This window comes from Heterocephalus glaber, unplaced genomic scaffold (genome assembly GCF_053883595.1).
Source record: "Heterocephalus glaber isolate CG9 unplaced genomic scaffold, H.glaber_assembly_v1.0 deba00001561, whole genome shotgun sequence".
Taxonomy (NCBI): Eukaryota; Metazoa; Chordata; class Mammalia; order Rodentia; family Bathyergidae; genus Heterocephalus; species Heterocephalus glaber.
In genome coordinates, this window is record NW_028258349.1 from 12,464,610 (window position 1) to 12,483,008 (window position 18,399).

Consider the following 18,399-nt stretch of genomic DNA (forward strand, 5'->3'; position numbering starts at 1 on the left):
GGGCAGAGATGCTGGAGGCAGCTCTGGCTAATGAAGGCGCTGGAGGTGCCCAGGGTGGGGTGAGGGAGAGGCGCCGGCCCGGGGAGGGATGTGAGGCACGACGGAGGACAGACAAGCAGAGAGAGGGCAAAAAAAGATCTGTGGTAAAACGAGCAGTTTCTTTATTGTTTTGTTTTTGCAGCACTGGGAATTGATCCCAGGGCTTTCACACTGAGCTACATTCCCAGCCCTTTTTAATTTTTTGAGATAGAGTCTCGATCAGTTTCCTTGGTGGGACTCGAACTTGCAATTCTCTTGACTCAGCCTGGCTCAGTGCTGGGATTACAGGCATGTGTCACTACCCCCCAACTGCTCCAGTCTTTTTATTGACTCCTGCTGTGACAGAGCATGCTCTTGGACCTACAGACCAGGCCAGCAAGGGCAGTGGTGTCGGTGCAGTGTTGATGGATGTTTCCCTTCTCCAGGGCCTCAATCCTAACTCCTTGTGCATGCTCAATCTATAGAAGGGGGCATACAGGAGTGATTTTATATCACCATTATCTTCATCCTAATCATCATCACACAATTTTCACCCTTCACTTACTCAAGCCCAGAGTGGTTAAGCTGCTTGCTCACAGGAACACAGCAAGTAGGTGATTGAGCTAAAATATGAAACCAAACAGCCTGTGGAGTCAGGTTCTCAGCCTCCAGGCCACATAACTGTAGTAGCAGTACCTGGGGGAAAGATCTATCAACAGCCCCTCTGGAACCAGCCCAGAGCCCTGGCGCAGTCTCAGACCTGGGCTGGCTGCTTGCTGTCTGCTCTGCCCCCGGTCACCCCTACCTGGGTAACCACCTTTCTCTTCTCAGCCTTCTAATGGGAAGTCTCCAAAACAGTCCCAGAATTTCAGCCCCCACCCCCTATCTTTCATCTTTTCCTCTTTTTTTTTTTTTTTTGTATTGAGGATCAAGTTCAGGGATGCTGTTCCACTGGGCTACATTCCTAGCCCTTTTTTTTTTTTTTTTGGTACCAGCGACCAAACTCATGACCTTGTACTTGTGAGCCAGGTGCGGTGCCACTGAGCTAAATCCCCGGCCCCCTAGCCCCCTTTTTAAATTTTTGAGACAGGGTCTCACTAAGTTGCCCAGGCACAACTCAAACTTGCAGCCCTTCTGCTTCAGCCTTTCCACAGTGCTGGGATTATAGGGAGCACCACCTTGCCCTGCTCTGTCCTTTATCTTCTCTCACCTGGGCTGTGGCAGTGGCCTCCTCTCTGTTCTCCCTGCTTCCCCACCCACCCCTCTCCAGCCCAGTCTACTCCCAACATTCCAGCCACAGGGGTCTGTTAACACCTGTCACACCAGGCTCCTCCAACTCAGCAGAAGCTGCTTTCTACACTGCACTCCAGGGAAAAGCCAGCGCTCTCAGCCATGGCCCACAAGGCTCTTCATGAACTTGTCCCTGCCACCTCTCCTCTGACTTTTCCTTCCATTCATTCTGGCCATGCTGGCCTCCCTCTTCCTTAACCCAGGGCCTTTGCACTAGCTGTTCCTTCTGCCTGGAAGGTTCTTCCTCCAGACATCTGCATGGTTCCCTTTCTCCCCTTTTTTCAGTGACACCTTCCCTGCTCTCCATATCTAAAGTTGAACCCTACCCCACTCCACTTTTCTTCAGAGCAATGCCACCCTCCTTGCTCTGATGCTCTAGATCAGTGGTGGTGAATCTATAGCACACCCTCTGTTGGCACACAAACCAAGTCTTCCCAGCAGTGAGCATTCAGGTTTAATTGCAGTGTTGGCACTGTGTGATAAATGAGCGGGTTCTGAGTTGCAGTTTGGGCACTCGGTCTCTAGAAGGTTCACCATCTCTTCCCTAGATGGTAGGGCCACTACAGCACTGTTCTTGGAGCACTGGCCATGCTCCCTCTACACCAGCCCCTCATCATCCAGGTTTCTGCTCAAATGCTGCCTCCTTAGACAGCCCTCTCCCTTTCCTCCTCTCAATCATATTTTTATTCAGTCTTTATAACACTTATCAAAGGCTAAAGCTATGTGGTTTATTGGTTTACTAGTTCACCTTTAACTCAAGCAGGATGTGAGTACCACGAGGGCAGGGATGGTTGTTGCTGTTCCACTGCTGTGTCCTCAACTCAGCGGCATGCTTGGCACTGGGTGCCTGGGCTCGTCAGAACCAGGTACAGCACTCCCCAGACACAAGACCCTTGTTCTTCTCTGAGGGGGCTTTCCTGACTGCAAAGATCTGAGGTGCAGATGGCAGGGGCCAGGTAGGTAGGGAGATGAGGGCCAGTGGGGGATTCGGGCCCAGGTCAGTCATGAAGTTAGGGGGACCACTAGGAGTGGGGAGTGGGACCCAGGCACTTGGGAGTGGCACTGGTTCTCGCCAGGCAGTGAGGCTGGAAAATGCCCAAGTTTGAAGCCTCTCTTCTTCTATCTTCTGTCCCTTGACATTGTCCACTTGGTCTCTATCCAATGGGTGCCCCGGTTTCCAGGAGCTCAGGCTTGACATCCGGTGTGGCAGGGGCAGGCCCCTGGGCAAGGACCACAGCAATGTCAGACCCTCCGAAGATGATGGTGAAAGTTCGGGATTCTTCAGGTCTGGGCAGCTGGGCCATCCCAGGAATGAAGTGGTAGAGATGGGGAACACACAGGAGTGGGGAGAGACAGAGGGACAAACAGAAATGATGGCAATCGGGAAAGCCAGGGAGGGAAGGGAGTGCCAGGAAACAGAGCAAAATGTGGGTGAAGAGTTACAGGGAGACAGAAGCAGATATGAGGCCAGAGGCAGTCATGGGAGAGGACAGAATTAGTACAAAGAAATGGGGAGAAAGGTGGGGGGAACACATGGGGAAGAGATTGGGGGCAGACATGGAGAGACAGAGACACTGTCAGCCCAAGGGAGAGCCAAGGCCTGAGCTGGATCTCTGTCCCAGCCCTACTGTCCTTCAGGGTCCCAGAGCACAGTTTCAAAATCCCCAGAAACAACTCACTGCAACTCCAGCTGACTTAACTTCTCTACGAATACAAACGCAGTGCTGTTAGATCTACTGAGCCTTCAGCAAAGACCAGACATTACTTTAAAGCACTGTTGAGGACAAACAAATCCCACTTGTGAGTCATGGCTAATCCACTGGCTGTCAATTTGTGACACCTTAGTACAGAGATACCATGGGGGCACCTTTCTGAACCCCCACCCATGAGTCCAGCGTCCATAGCTCGGGCTCTACCTTGGGAGTTTAAGTGTGGGAAAGGCTTAATCTTTTATTTTCACCCCTACACACACACACACACACACACACATACGCACATGCACACGCACACGGCAGTAAAAAATGTAAGGGCCACAGAGCTTTCAATAGAGCCTGGGAGCCACCAGCAGAGGGACTGCAAACTCAAGCTGTACAGGGGCTGGCAGGAAGCTCCCCTCCTCTGGGACAGGATGTCTGGCTCTGTGCTGTTTACTGGCTCCTTGACTTTGGGCAAGTTACTGGGCTGCTCTGAGCCTGTTTTTCATGTGGAAAATGGGGACAACAGCAGTATCAAGATTAAGTGTGTTTTCAATTATTATTAACTATGTGTCTGGCGCAAAGAGCTCCCTAAATATTATTATGCATAAATGGAGCAGGTCTTACTCGGTTCTGGCCAGTGGTTGCTTGGCACTGGCAGAGTGACTTTTTTTTTCCCTTTCCAGTACCTGGGATGGAACCCAGGGCCTGGTGCATGCTAAGCATGTGCTGTGCCACCAAGCAACATCCTCAGTCCCAGATCCATTTCCCCCCAGAAATACTAGCAGTTTGGAAACCTGGTGAAATGTTGGAATTTGTAAATATTGGGCCTGTTTAAAAGAAGACACTGTGCGGGGTGGGCCGGTCCCAAGCCCCGGGCCACACTCACCACATGCAACGGCACCCGGGCCCAGACCCGCAGGTTCTCCCTGCACAGCTGTTGCGCCAGTTGTTCCAGAGCCCGCAGCTGTGCCTGGTGCCTCTCCTGCCGCAGCTGCAGCCTATGCACACGGCGCTGCAGGGCTTCGAGTGCCGCGCCCAGCCCGGTCCTCGGGTACTGGGAGGCAACTCCGGGCCGCGGCCCCACTGTGGCAGGCGAAAGGGGAAACGGAGTCAAGCACAGGGTGGCCGCGGCTGAAGAGTCCCGGGAGGTGGGCCCCAACACCACTAGGTGCACTGGGCCAGAGGCGGCGGCGGCGGGTTCCCCGGGAGCGGGCACAGCCTCCTGTGTGGGAGGAAGGGGCGATGCGACCGGCTTCTCGGCGCTTCGGGGCCTCCCCAGGCTCTGAAAGACATCAGGTGGGGATCATCAGGGACGAACTCCAAGGGATATTATTTCCGCAGGAACTAAGCGCTGGAGTCAGTCTCTTGGGGGATTTCCCTCAGGTAAGGCCAGAGTTTAGGTAAAAACTTCCCTCTGGAAGAAACAGCTGAGGGGCAGACTCCAAGAGGGACTTCCCAGCTTGGGGTGGTGGTGCACACCTTTGATCCCAAAACCCTAGGAGGCTGAGGCAGGAAGATTGCAAATTCGAGAGAGTCCCACCTAGGCAATTCAGTGACTTAGTGAGAGTCTGTAACCAATCAATCAATCCAAAGGCCTGGGACTGTAGCTCAGTGTAAAGGCCCTGAATTCAGTCCCCAATACCAAGAAAAAGAAAAAAAAAATAGACTACCCTTAGGGGAGAGGAGCTGGGGACCAGAATCCACGAGTCATTTGTCATTTCCCGAGTGGGAAAGGCTGGAAGTTGGACCTTCCACGCTCACCTGAGCCGGCGGCGGCGCCGGGGAGAAGATGGAGGGCACCGCATCGGGCCGCAGGTAGCGCACGCCCCAGCGCCACTGGAAGCAGGAGGGTGTGAAGTGCTCGCTGCATAAATGCTGGTGGCAGCTGGGCACCCAGTGCTCACAACCCATGTGCCGGAGCCAGGACTGCAACCGTGAACCATCCTTCAGGGGGAACCTGCAAGGTACCAGGGCTGCCAGGTCAGTGTCCCCTCCAATGTTCCTGAGGCAACCTACACCTGAGGCTCCTGGTCTCCGAGCCTAGGCCTCTTCTAGGCCAGTAATTGGCCTTACCCCTCCTGGCCCTGGGCTTTCTCCACCTCACAAATCCCATTCTTGGGCTCCACCTTCTAAGCAGCTGACACCCACCCCTCTCCCAGCTCTGCTGCCTTTCTTATCCAGCCTCCTCTTTCCCACTAGGCTCTGGCCTCCTTTCTGGTCCTGCTGCGCACTGCCACTCTCCACCCCTCAGTTTGTTCCTGCACGTGAACCCAAAGGAGCTCTCTATACGATCAGCTGTCTAGAATGTGAGACATCCTGCAGTCAGGTTGAAAAGTGTTTTCCACAACCTGTAACTGGGGTGAGAGTGAGGGTTATACATTTGAGATTTCAGAAACATCAATTCAAAGGCAGGATGGAGCCCAAGGGTGATGTGGACCTTGTTTGCAACAAACCATTCAATAAAAAGCCATTTTAGGGGCCGGGGATTTAGCTCAGTGGGTTCACTGCCTGCTGCGCAAGTGCAAGGATCCAAGTTCGATCCCCGGTAACAAAAAAACCCCAAAAAAAACCCACAAAAAACTAAAAAAAATAAAAAGCCATTTTAAAGTTAGCCATGGCGATGCACACCTGTAATCCTAGCAGTATGGGAGGCTGAGGCAGGAAGACTGCAAGTTCAGGTCCCACCTGGACAACATAGGAAACCCTGTTTCTAAATAAATAGTAAAAAGGGATGAGAATGCAGCCCAGTGCAGACTTTGGGTTCACTCTCTAGTACCCTCCCCGCAAAAAGCTATTTTAAGATAATTGGAGAAAATTGAACATAAATTGGGTATTAGTTATAAGAAGTTTAATTGTGCTAGGTGTGATTATTACACAGTTTGTCCTTCTAAAATAGTCTTTTGCTAGAAAACATTCTGAAATATTTATGAATAAAAGAACTGATACCTGATATTTACTTCAAAATATGTGAGCCAGCGCTTCAGAGGCTGAGGTAGGAGGACTAAGTTCAGCCCAGACTGCACAAGTTAGCCACTTAACAAGTCCCTGTCTCAGAATAAAAAATAAAAAAGGGCCAGGGATGTAGTTTAGTGGGTCGGCCCTGGGTTCAACTCTCAGTACTGAAAAAAGAATGGAAGAAAAAAATTAGATAAAAAGAAAAAGGGCAAAAGACTTGAGCAGATATTTCACTGAAGAAGATACACAAATGGCCGAAAGGATATGAAGAGATGCTCAGTGTCACTAAGCATTAGGGAACTGTAAAACCAAACCATGGTGAAGTAATTCCAACCATTAGAATGGCTACTAGAGAGGGAAAAAAAAGAAAATAACAAGTGTTTGTAAGGAAGTGGAGAAATTGGGAAACTGGAACCTTGTGCAACAATATTGCAGCTCCTCAAAAATTAAAAATAGGATTACTATATGATCCAGCAATTCCACTTCTGTATACACACCTGGAAAAAAAGAAAGCAGGGGCTTGCACACCCATGTTCACAGCAGCTTAATTCATAACAGCCAAAAGGTGGAAATGTCAATTGACAGCTACTTATGGCTTATATATACAATGGAATATTTAAATATTTAGTCTTTAAAAGGAAAGAAATTTTGCTGGGAATGGTGGTACATACCCCTAGTCCTAGCATTCCTGGAAACTGAGGTGGGAGGATCACAAGTTTAAACTCACCTGGGCAACACAGTGGCTTAACCAAACCCCGACTGAAAATTAAAAATCAAAAGGCCTGGGGATACAGCTTAATGTGAAGGCCTTAGGTTTCATCTTCAGTACAAAAAGAGAGAGAGAAAGAGAGAGAAAAGAAAGAAAATCAAAGCAAAGAAAAGCAACAAACAAGCAGGCTGGCTCCTGGTCTATCCATTGGTGGTATTGCAAAAGAAACTGTGAGAGAGGCGGAATAACACCGCCTGAGGACAGGCAGCCTTACAAAAAGAAGGCCCCTAAACTGAAGGGAAAATGTGAAAAGGATACTGCTACTGCATCCTGAGCTCAGGGAAAGCCTGATGTGGGAGGTCATCAAGGCCTATATGATAAAGAAGACGACAAGGAAGATGAAAAGGAGGAGGGAAAAGATGATGGAGACGTTGATGAAAGAGTTCATTCTAGCAGTTTTTCTTGTCTATATAGTATTTAACCCCATCACCACCACTGTACACAACTCACTCCTTTAAAAGAAAAAATTGAAATGTAAGGCTGTGTAGGGTTTGTTTTAAACTGTACAGGTTTTGGGGGTTTGGTTTTGTTTGTATAGTTAACACACTACCAAATGTGCCTTTAGAAAGCCCTGTCCTGAAGGTATTCTCAGTAGTCACTAACTTTGCCTAGTAGAGTACAAGGGTCGTAGACTGACATGGAAATTTACTGTAGTTCTTGGTGCACAGCACAAATTAGTTATATGTGGGGATGGTAGTGTTTTGGTTTTTTTTACCTTCACTTCTCTCTGATGCAGAGTATACAATATTATTGACCTGTTAAGTATCACTCTGTAATTGCCAAAAAAATAGTTACAGCTGTTCTGTTAACATTCTGAATGCTTCTAAGTAAATACAGTTTTTAATTAAAAAGGAATTTTTAAAAAATGAACTGGAAGACTGGGAGTGTATGTAGGTCAGTGGTAGTGCACTTGCCTAGCAATGCCAGGCCCTAGGCTCCATCCCCAGTGCCACATACACACACACAAACATATACACAGACTCATATGCATGCACACAAAGCTGGGTATGGTAGCACATGCCTGTAATCCCAGCACTCTGGGAGGCTAAGGCAGTAGGATCACAATTTTAAACCCAGCTTGGGCAACTTAGGAAGGCTTTGTCTTAAAATAAAAAAGGGCTGGTGATATAGCTCAGTGAGAAGGGCCTGGGTTCATTCTCCAGTGCTGAAAATAAATAAATGTGCTCCACTGTTCCTGTTTCCTGGTGCCACTTGTCCCTAACATTTGTTCTTGCCCTCTTAGATAGTAATACATTCTCCATTTAGACCTGGGCTTGAGGCTACCCAGAATAAAGTCCTCCTTTTGCGCCTCATTTGTAGTTGCCAGTGGCCACATGACTACGTTCTGCCTAATTTGTCCAGTAGCACCTGGTAGAAACTGAGACATTAAATGTTTATCTGAAGATACTGAATCTGGGGACAGTTTGTTTTGTGGCATTAGATATACCCAATCATACACATGGACCTTTATAATGATTTCCATACCTATGACATCATTTAATAGTTTCCATAAAATTAACCAACCTTTAACTATTAAAAAATACCAAAAAAGAGAAACTTTATGCCACAATTGGAAATAGAAAACCAGTATCAATAACATAAATGAAGTTAGCCATAAAAACATCAGAAACCAGCCTGGTGTGATGCCACACAACTTTTTTTTTTTGGGGTACGGGGATTGAACTCAGGCCTTTGCACTTGTGAGGCAGGTGGCAGAACCACTGAGCTAAAGCCCCAGTCCTCGCACACCTTTAATCCAAACACTCTGGGAGGCTGAGGCAGGGGGACTGCAAGTTCAAGTCAGCTTGGGCAACTCTGCAACTTAGCAAGATGCTGTCTCAAAATAAAAAATAGGCCAGGCATGATGGTGGCATTCAGGAGGCTGAGGCAGGAGGATCACCGTCAGTTTGAGGCCAGCCTGAACTATATAGCAAGACCCTGTCTCAAAAATATAAAAAATAGGCTAGGATAGAGTTTAGTGCAAAGGACCCAGGTTAATCCCCAGTACTGCAAAAATAATAAATAATAAACTCTTTAAAAAAAAGTACTCAGAGAGGGCTGGGGATTTAGCTCAGTGATGCCATGCCTGCTTTGCAAGCATTCCATTCCCAGTACCGTAAAAATTAAAAATTAAAAAAGTGGGCTGGGGATTTAGCTCAGTGGTTCCGGTTCAATTCCCGGTACCAAAATAAATAAATAAATAAAAAGTTTAAAAGTGCTAGAGGTATAGCTCAATATGAAGACCTTGGGGTGAGGGGGTGAAAGGGAGGAGGGAGAGAGAAAGAGAAAGGGTGGGATGACAAAGAAAGAAAACCACGGAAAGGATACACAGAGGCAGTAGAAGGCAGGAAAGGAGATGGAATTAAGATTTCTCAGAGAAAAGGCAGAGAGGGCAGGCAGCAGAGAAGGGCTGACTCAGAGAAGAACTATGGCATACAAAGGGCAGAAGCCCAGGCACACAGCCAGGGAGTATGGATGTCGCAGTCCCTCCAGCCTCTATGTCTGGGATCCAAATGTTCTTGCCACCCCATTCTTCTGGACACAAGCGACTCATTCCAGCAGCAGTCCCCATCCCAGGGCCTCCCTAGTAGAGATGGCCAACTCCCTACTCCAATACTTTCTTCTTGTTCCTCACCAACAAAACCCAACTTTGAGGCCACACTGTATCCTGCACTAAAAGATGGTATTTCCCAGGCTCCTCTGTGACTAGGTGGGGGCATGTGACTAAGTTCTGGCCAATGAATGCTTCCAAGTTGTTCGGGAGCATCTGGGATGGTGCCTTAAATGGGAAGAGTGCTCAAATGAAATCACAGCAGCTCAGAGGGTAAAAAAAGGAAAGTGACTCTTAAGAAACCTCTCTTTAATTTGTTCTTGTTCTTTTCTTCTGTTCCTCTGGATGGCAGCATTTATAATGTTCAATATCCCTAAGAATCTACCTTAAGTGGACAGCACATGTTTTTATGAACTATGTTAGTCTTGGTGATCATCTCAACTAGAGCACGGAGTGGCATTCACTGGCAGAGTTTGTCTTTTTCCCTTACCAACATAATTCCAGATTGATTCAGGGCGGTTAAATGTACAGCTAAAAGACCATGTTTCCCAGCTTCTTTTGCTATTAGGGATGACCAGTGGTGAAGATGCTACTATTGGATGGGGTTTCTGGGAAGGCCTTGTAGAGGAGGTGGACTCAGTTTAGAGTTGACACCTTTTTTGCTCTCCCTCCCTTCCCTTTTCTTCCCTCCAGGAATGTAGCACATGGTGGGCAGGTCACTGGTAGCCATCCCAGATGGAAGCACATGATCAGGATGACAAAGCAGAAAGAGTAAACCCTCATCTCTGATGACTGTGGAGGTGCCATACCAGTCGGTGCTGGTCTGCCAACCTCTGTACTTGTCTTATACAAGAGAAACATAAACCCTGTGGTCAGCTGTATTGTTCAAAATGTTTACTCTCCCCTATGAAGATCACACATTTCCACTCTATGGATGGTAGGCTTGCCATGTATCTGCTTTGGCCAAAAGAATGCAAGTGAAAGTGACATGGGTCGCTTCTAAATATAAAATTTACCAACAGTCACTGATTAAGCAGTTCTCTACATTCCCCTCTTCTTCCTCCCCCCACAAGACCAGCAATATTCCAAGTAGGGAATAACTCCTTCAGCCTGAGTCCCCAATTAAAATATTATAGAGCTGGTCTACAAATGATCTGTAAAAGACATAGTATGAGCAAAGAATAAACCTTTGTGGCACTCCGGAAGGCTGAGGCAGGATGACTGCAAGTTCGAGCCAAGTTTGGGCAGTGTAGGGAGACTCTATCTCAAAATAAAAAGGAAGGAGGCATGTTTTTTGGTGTTAAAGCCTTGGGTTCAATCCCTAGTACTACAAAACAACAATAACAACAAACCACAAGCAAACAAAAACCCAAAACTTTTAATGTAGTAAGCCACTGAGATTTGGGGAGTTTGTTCTTGCAGCATGACTTAACCGTACTTAACCATGCTGATTCCTATGGACTTGAAAATTTGTTTAAGTCTTTATTATTCCAGGATGTTGTGACTGCCAGGCAGTTGTAGTTCCTAACTGATAGGCGCCCCCTTATTAGAGATGACTATCACTCGTTCCTGAAAGGGCCTAAAATAGAGCTAATGAATGTTCCCACTGGCTGCCAGGCAGGCTCTCAAGTTATTTCCTGGCAGCCACTTCCCTCCAAATATTTCACCTTGTTTCCCACCTGGCACCCATGCCCTCTCCTGAATCTCTTTTGGAAACACTCCTTCTCGTACTAAGTGGCTAAACTAAGTGGCTTTGCAAGACTGACATAGAGTGGGCCAGATGTGTGTGAGAAACAGCCTGATAGCCATGGGGTGACCAGTGAAGTCATGAACTGTTTGTTTTGTGGTACTTGGAATTAAACCCAGGGCCTCACACATGCCAGGCAAGTGCTCTACCACTGAGCTACATCTGCAGTCTGATTTTTTTAAGTTCCTGATTTTCATAAAGTTATATGGGTTACACAGAGTGTTCTTTATTTCTTCCTTGTACTGAGAATTGAAACCAGAGCCTTCCAATGGAGCTACATTACCAGTCCTTTTTCAAAACCTTTTTATTTTTTAGACTATGTATTGAAGTTGCACAAATTGGACTTGAACTTGCAATCCTCCTGCCTCAGCCTCTTTGAATGCCAGGATTACAAGCACGTGCTACCATACCCAGCTCTACATAATGAGTTTAAAGCCAGCATGAACTGTACAGCAAAATCCTGTGTCAAAACAACAGGGAGTGAGAGCGAGCAAAAGATACATACAGATCCACAGACTGGAGAAAGAATGTGTCCTGGGCCCGTTAAGCTAAGATTAACAAGGAAAGGGGCCAGGAATTTAGCTCAGTGGTCCCACCACCTGCCTTTTTCAAAAGCTCAAGGTCCTGAGTTAGATACCCGGTACCAAAAAAAAGATTAACAAGGAAAAATCTGTAGTCCAAGAAAGTCAGGTTTATTTACCGTAGTGATGTGAACACCAGCGGTACCCTGGGGGGTCTCACTAAACAAAGAAACAAAGTTTTTGGGTTTGGGGTAAGAGTGAAATTTAGGTGAAATCAAAGTAAAGCAGTGTTTACATAAGCTCAAAGTAAATCAAAACAGTATGTAAAGGGATAATATTAGGTCTGGACTGCAAAGTTATGTTTAACACTGGGTCCAGAAACTCTGTATCTAAAGCTTTGAGCCTGGACTGTAAAATGAAGCTGCTCTCTTTTACGTCAGGAACTGGAGCTGGCTTCTCATGAGAGCAATGTCACCATTTTTCAGAGGTATATCGGAGTGTTTACATGCACATGCCAAGTTGCATGAGAAAATTCCAAACTATCTACCAGAATCTTTAATCAAAAAATACTTGCTCAAAACTTGACAGTCAAACCAGTGTCATCAGTGTAGATAAACGATATTGAAGCTATAGAGATCACTGGCCGGGTATTTCATTTTAAAGGCTGGTACCATAATGGCTTTTCCTGTTGTATGAAAAGCTGATGAAAACAACCAAAAAGGCATGCATCAAGACCACTTTGAAAGTTGGGATTGTATTAGTTTTTCTTTTCCTTGGTATTGGAGATCTGTCAGGCAAACAGTTCAGTGGTAGCTGGTAAAATAGCCTGGGTTTCTCAGGAGTTCTTAGCTAATCAGCCTTTGTGAGAAAACAACTGAATCTGAGTTGCCCAGATTGAGGTCAAACTTTGATCAAGCCTCACAGAGTCTGAGGATCATCTAACATGCCTTTAATCATGTTTGCATTAAAAAGAGTTCCAATTAAAAGTGAAAGTTTATGCAATTTAGGGGACAGTCTATGGCATATTTGTAGACCTGGCCTGGTTTGTTCATTGATAAGCAATGACTAGCCTAGTCTAGTCGTGGAGTTAATACATGAAATTTTTACATATCAAAAAAAAAATGAAGCTGCTCTTCTGTGTCAGAGTGACTTAGCTCCTCCAGGCAGAAGTGAGACATTTCATTCCTACTGATATAATTTCAAACAACAAAGTTTCTGAAGGTCTCTGACTTTAGACAACAGTTTCCCAGTAAGAAAGCAGTAGTCACTCAAATATGGGGAGTCCTCCCACTTTACATCTGCAGCATGTCCTTGAAATATTTTTTCCTTTAGCTCTTCCTCTAGGTTTTCCCGTGTCTGTTATTTCTGTCAAATAAATGAGAGATCAGGTTTTTCTTTTTTGATTTTTTGAGACAGGATCTCGAGATGTGGTTCAGGCCACCACTGAACTCACTCGGTATGTAGCCCAGCCTGGCCTTGAACTCACGGTGATTCTCCTGCCTCAGCCTTCCGAGCGCTGGAATTACAGGGGGCGCCACCGCGCCCGATTTAAGACGACAATTTTTTTAAAAAAACAATCTCAGTGAATTGACTTTCTCAAGTGTGAGGAAAAAGAAAGATTGATTCTAAGGGGCATTTAGCCTCAGCAACAGGAAAGATGACGTTAGCAATAGATTTTGGGGGAGACAAGATGAGCAAGCAGCTCAGTACCAGACGTTTAGAGTTCGAGAAGTCTCAAAATTCGTGGAGATGGAGAATGGGTAGTTACATTATAGACTAGACCAACTTCATTTCTCCCTAAACCTTCCTCTTGTGCTCCTTCCGTTCACTATCTGTAGGTATCGGGTACCCTTGCTATTTCAGATATTTGCACCTCTGCATGCAAGCCTTCGCGTACAAGCCTTACCACCTGACTTCCTAAAACCCTAAGGCTGGACCAGGAGCCCAGGCACAGCCGTTTTAATTCTTGGGCCCCGACCTCCCGAGCCCCGAGCCCCGACCCCTGCCCCCCGCTTGCGCTCACTTGTAGAAGCTCACAGGGCGGTTGTCGGAGCCCAGTCGGCCCGCAGTGTTGGAGCAGTTCGGAGCCCTGCAGTACTTAGGCATGGCTATCCAACCCTGTTGAGTTTCGTCCAGTCAGCGGCCGCTCTCGGGTCCTCGCCGCGCTCGGCCGAATCCCGCCCCGCCCGGCCGCCAGCCAGCTCTCCGCCTGCTTCACGTGACATTCTGTGTCTTCTCACGTGACGGGGAGCGCGGAGGGCGCCTGCGTAGTAGGTGCCACTCGTGTTTCCACAGCTACGCCCCCGTCACGTGGCGAGTACATCTGCACAAAGCCAGCTCTTCGTCACCCTAACCTTCATCACGTGTTGGGGGAAAGTGGCCTGAGAAAGAGCCTGCGCCATCCAAGTTCACTGATCTTTCAGTCTCTTTCGGCTACACCTTACGTCTACATCCAGGCGATTGCCATGGCGCGCGTGGCACCAAACAGCACAGCAAGGAGACTGTGGCCTTAGCCTCGTAAAGATTAAAACCTTGTATATTTCAGTCAAAAGGAAAACACTGGACAAGAAAGCTCAGGACACGTGATCAAGCGTCAACTAGACTAAGACCCCACCCTGCCTGACACTCCGCTCCGTCTCTGAGCTCCCATTGGTCAAGGGCGCCGCCCGGCACCTCCGCCATTGGCCAAATGAGCGGCCCGCGGCATCAAATGAGCGTTAGCGCCGGCGTTCCCGCGGCCATTCGCTATTGTAGTTGGTCTTGGCAGCTGCGGCAGTTAAGGAGCGTAACGGTCTAACAGTCGCGGGTCTCCGGAGCCACAATGGCGGCCTTAGGGTTCGGAAGCTACGTGCGGAACGATGCAGTCGAGAAGCTGCCATCTGTCATGGCGGGAGTTCCAGCGCGGAAAACCCAGTCCCCCCCGCCCTCCGCCCCACCACTCTGCCTCCGGCGGCGGACGCGACTCTGGGCGGCGCCGGAGGACACCGTGCAGAACCGGGTGAGAAGCGTCTCGCCCTGCCTATCCCATTCCAAGCTTTACTGGGCCGTCCCTGGTCCCGCCCTCACATCTTTGGCCCTGCCTGGCAGCCCCCAGCTAGTACCTTCACGTTTCTTTGGAGCCCCGCCCCGTCGCAGAGGCCCCCGCCCCTGGCTGGGCTCCTCCCATTTCCCCGCCTCCTCTTTCCTTGGGTACTGCTGCTCCACATTCCTGGCTCACCCTAAGCTTTGGAGCTTTCACTGGTTTCTAGCACTTGCCAAGCGTTTTGCTTCTGTAGCTATCCCCTAGTCCGTCTTCCGGGGTATATCTCAAGCTCCATCCAGTCGCCTTTAGGCGTTTTTCCGGTCCTTCCACTTTTGTTAACCTCGCTCCTGCTAAGTCTTCAGGTCCCTACCTACCTGCGTTCAGTCCGGAGTGTTACCTGCCCCAGATCTTCCTTGGTTCTCAACTGCCTTCTCTCATCTCCCTGCCTTCTCTTTCCTATACCTTCAATAAGGTGGTATTCTTATTCCATTTTGCCACTCAAAACTACGGAGAGGATATGACTACCTATAAAATCTCTGCAACGTTGCCTATATAGTACAGCTTCTCCGTGAGACGGAGGAATGCAGAAGGAAATTATTTTAGAATAGATATTACTACATTCGCACAACAAGAATTTTTAAAACTTATTTCTAACTCCCTAGGCACAAAGTCTATTTTTATAAAATGGAGGTAACAACCTTACCATGGTATTGAAGGGAGATGGAATTGCGACTGTGATCTTCTTGGCCGAGTCCGCATAAAGGGTGGATACATGGTAGCTGCTGCTGGATCTTATACCTGCTTGGTGGGTTTTTGCTGCTTCTGGTTATGTCGCCTGCTCCTGGCTGCAGAGCTCCGGGCAAGTGGCCCTTGCCCACCCCTTTGGCTGTTCCTCCCATGTCCTCGCTCTCACCAAGGTTCAGTCATACTGGCCTGCTATCTGTTTTCCTGAAGCTCCAAGTTCTTTTCTGGCTCCTAGCCTTTGTGTTTGGTGAGTCCTCTGCCTGGATTTTTTGCTCCAGTCTACCTGGTTGTCTTCCTTCCATCCCTCAGATCTCAGCCTGAATATTCCTACCCTGAGAGTCCTGCTTGAATCCCCGTCTAAAGCAGACACCCACCTAAATTTCTCCTCCAATTCCCTTTAGTTCATAGCCCTTATCTTATATTTTTCTGGAAATGCCTTGTGAGCTCTTAAACTGTGTATGTAGGAGAATAACAATAGAAATACAGAGGCACTGTGGTGAACTGGGTAAGAGTACAGCCTCTGGACTCAGGCTGCCTGAGCTTATATATTAATTCTGTCCCTAGCGGAGTTGTGAATTTTTATAGCAAGTTATGAAGTTTTTCTGTGCTTCAGTTTGCCCATCTGTAAAATGAGAATAATGATGTAGAATTCTCTCAGAGTATTTGCTGAGGATTATGTATTCACATATCTGAAGTATTTAGAATAATACCTAGCATATTGCAAGTACTCTATTAGTTTTAGCTAATACTGTTAGTATTATATGTTGAGTAATGTCATTAATTTTCTTTGGCAGCATAACAGAGACCATCTGGCTTGCAAAAGACCCAGTTTAAAAATGTCCAGCTATACTAATGTCCAGTAATACAGGTGGACACATAAAAACATAAATCCCATTGCTTGGCTGTCTGTGTTAGAATCCTGGCACTGCTGCTTCCTAGATGAGTAACCCTCTAGGCCTCTGTTTCCTCATCTGTGAGATGACAGTGATGATGGTGATGATGATGATGACTACAGTATATCTTAAGTTTATTATGAGCATTAAATAAGTGAATAGTTATAGGTATTGGAACAGTGCCTGGCTCCTGGTAAATGTTCAGTAAATGTTAGCTATTGTAGAAATGTTTGTCTTTTAAATCTGAGGCTAGTGACTTATTTGAGGAGGGGTCACTCTGTAATAATTAGAAACTAGTTTGTTTATTTATTTATTTTTGAAACTAGAAATGTGAAAGTACCACAGTTCTGTTAGGCCATACTTTATATAAATGGTTTAATCAACCATGATGGGGTCTGGCCCATTTGACTTTGTTTTGAGAGCTTAAATTTTTAAATGTGATAGTCCTTTTGTTTTTTGTTGACACCTCTAAAACATCCAACCTGTGAGTTTGACAAGGGAGACTATCTGCTTTTGCTCCCTGCTCTGTCTCCTGCAAGGCTCAAAGTGCTGGCTTTGAGCTAGACTGCCTGGGATTGTATCTCCCTTGGAGAACCTGGCCACTCTCTAGGTACTGCATCTTGGGCCTCAGTGTCCTGTCTATAAATAGTGCCTTCTTCCAAGCCTGCCTGGCAAGTGCAAAGTCCTGAGTGCAATTCCCGGTACTGGAAAAAAAATTTTGCCTTCTTCCCTGGGTTACTCTGAGGATTCAAGTCTTTCATCCATATAAAAGTACCCCAAAACTAGTTACCTTCTCACTTCAGCATTCCATCTTCTTGGCATTCCCAGTTTCTTTCCCTGCTTTATTTTTTCCTATTGCTTCTATCATCACATGACATCTAGTTTGCATATTTGATTTGTTCCTTTTCTGTATCTTCTATCCCATCACTACCAGAATGTGAGCTCTAGGAAGGCAGAGATTTTTGTCTGCACCCCCCCACCACCGCCCTCATTCTGTGGCCTGCACCTAGCACTGTGTATTTGCTGAAGGAATGTTGTGAGAGAAGCAAGTGTTAGCTGCTGGTGGATAGCTTAGCTGCTGAAGCTCAGTAAGTGTGTATTGAGTGCAGCAGGAACTACGTGGGAGCCAAGCCAGCTGTGCCATGTCGGGTCTGCTGGGCCAGATGCCTCTGACTTGGGCCTTTTCTTTTGCAGGTGTCACTTGAGAAGGTTCTTGGCATCACAGCCCAGAACAGCAGTGGCCTAACCTGTGACCCTGGCACAGGCCATGTGGCCTACCTGGCAGGGTAAGTACACAGGCGGGCCTCTGCATCTAATCACTGTGGAGGAATTTGGAGCTGAAGTCATTGTGAATCTCTGGGCCTCAGCTTTCCCATCTATATAGAATGTGGATAATGCTACCTATCTCCAGGGGTTATGGAGTGGATTCCTTAGGCCCATGTGTGTCTGCAGCAGCACCTAGCATGTAATGGGCACTATGAAAGCCTTAATCATGACTACAAGTAGGAGATGGCAGCAATTCTGGGAAATTCCATTAAAAACCAAAACTAGTGCTACCTTCTGCCTGGGTAGGGAAGGGGAGGACTAAAGGAGATCCAGAAGCTCTTTATTCCACAGATGAGGCTGGCACTGGTGTAGGTGTCAAAGGACCTCCCAGCAAGGGAGGGCAGACCCATAGTAATTCCAAATGAATGCTATCTGTTACTGAATTTTAGGAAAGCAATCCAGGATAGAAGACATGGGTGGGTTCTTAAATCCAACAAGGATGGATTCACATCCTTGGTCTGTTCCTGACATGCTGGGTGACCTGGGCAAAGAACTTGCCCTCTCTGGGCTTCAGTTTCCTTACCTACAAAATGGGTCTAAAGAGACCTGATTTCACTTGGCAGCTGTAAAGATTTAAAGACATTATGGAGCCAGGCATGGTGGTGCACACCAGTAATCCCAATACTCTAGTGGCTGAAGCAGGAGGATCGCCACAAGCTCAAGGCCAGCCTGAGCTACATAATGAGTTCAAGACCAGCCTGAACTACATAGCAAGATCCCGTCTCAAAAAAAACCAGAATAAATAAAATTTTAAAAAAGAAATACATTGTGAGCATAAGGTTTTTATTATCTTAAGCCAGTGATGGCAAACCTTTTAGAGCTTTTAATGATACAAACAGCCCACTGTGGCACATGTACCATAGGTT

General features: G+C 47.1%; 2 protein-coding genes across 5 annotated transcripts in view; one reads left to right on the forward strand and one right to left on the reverse strand.

The window, feature by feature from the left end:
* Window positions 1–139: 139 nt before the first annotated feature.
* Window positions 140–15,516, reverse strand: Thap8 (THAP domain containing 8). Of its 3 annotated transcripts, none has more exons than XM_087191331.1 (4): window positions 15,274–15,516; window positions 4,767–4,962; window positions 3,892–4,287; window positions 140–2,603 (listed from the first exon to the last, which is right to left on the reverse strand). In XM_087191331.1, exons 1-4 carry the CDS (start codon window positions 15,342–15,344, stop codon window positions 2,463–2,465), a joined length of 804 nt encoding a protein of 267 aa, XP_087047457.1. In that variant the 5' UTR covers window positions 15,345–15,516; the 3' UTR covers window positions 140–2,462. The 3 variants fall into 3 exon arrangements, with proteins under 3 accessions (XP_087047457.1, XP_004859027.1, XP_021095197.1); XM_004858970.4 differs by lacking the exon at window positions 15,274–15,516 and adding an exon at window positions 13,572–13,821; XM_021239538.2 differs by lacking the exon at window positions 15,274–15,516 and adding an exon at window positions 13,586–13,815.
* Wdr62 (WD repeat domain 62) overlaps window positions 14,212–18,399 on the forward strand; it is a 42,465-nt gene continuing 38,277 nt past the window's right edge. For both annotated transcript variants that reach the window (XM_013077385.3, XM_021239424.2), the window contains exons 1-2: window positions 14,212–14,546; window positions 17,402–17,493. In XM_013077385.3, coding sequence (XP_012932839.1) covers window positions 14,370–14,546; window positions 17,402–17,493 — 269 coding nt within the window. In that variant the 5' untranslated portion in view covers window positions 14,212–14,369. The remainder of the gene's footprint in view (window positions 14,547–17,401; window positions 17,494–18,399) is intronic.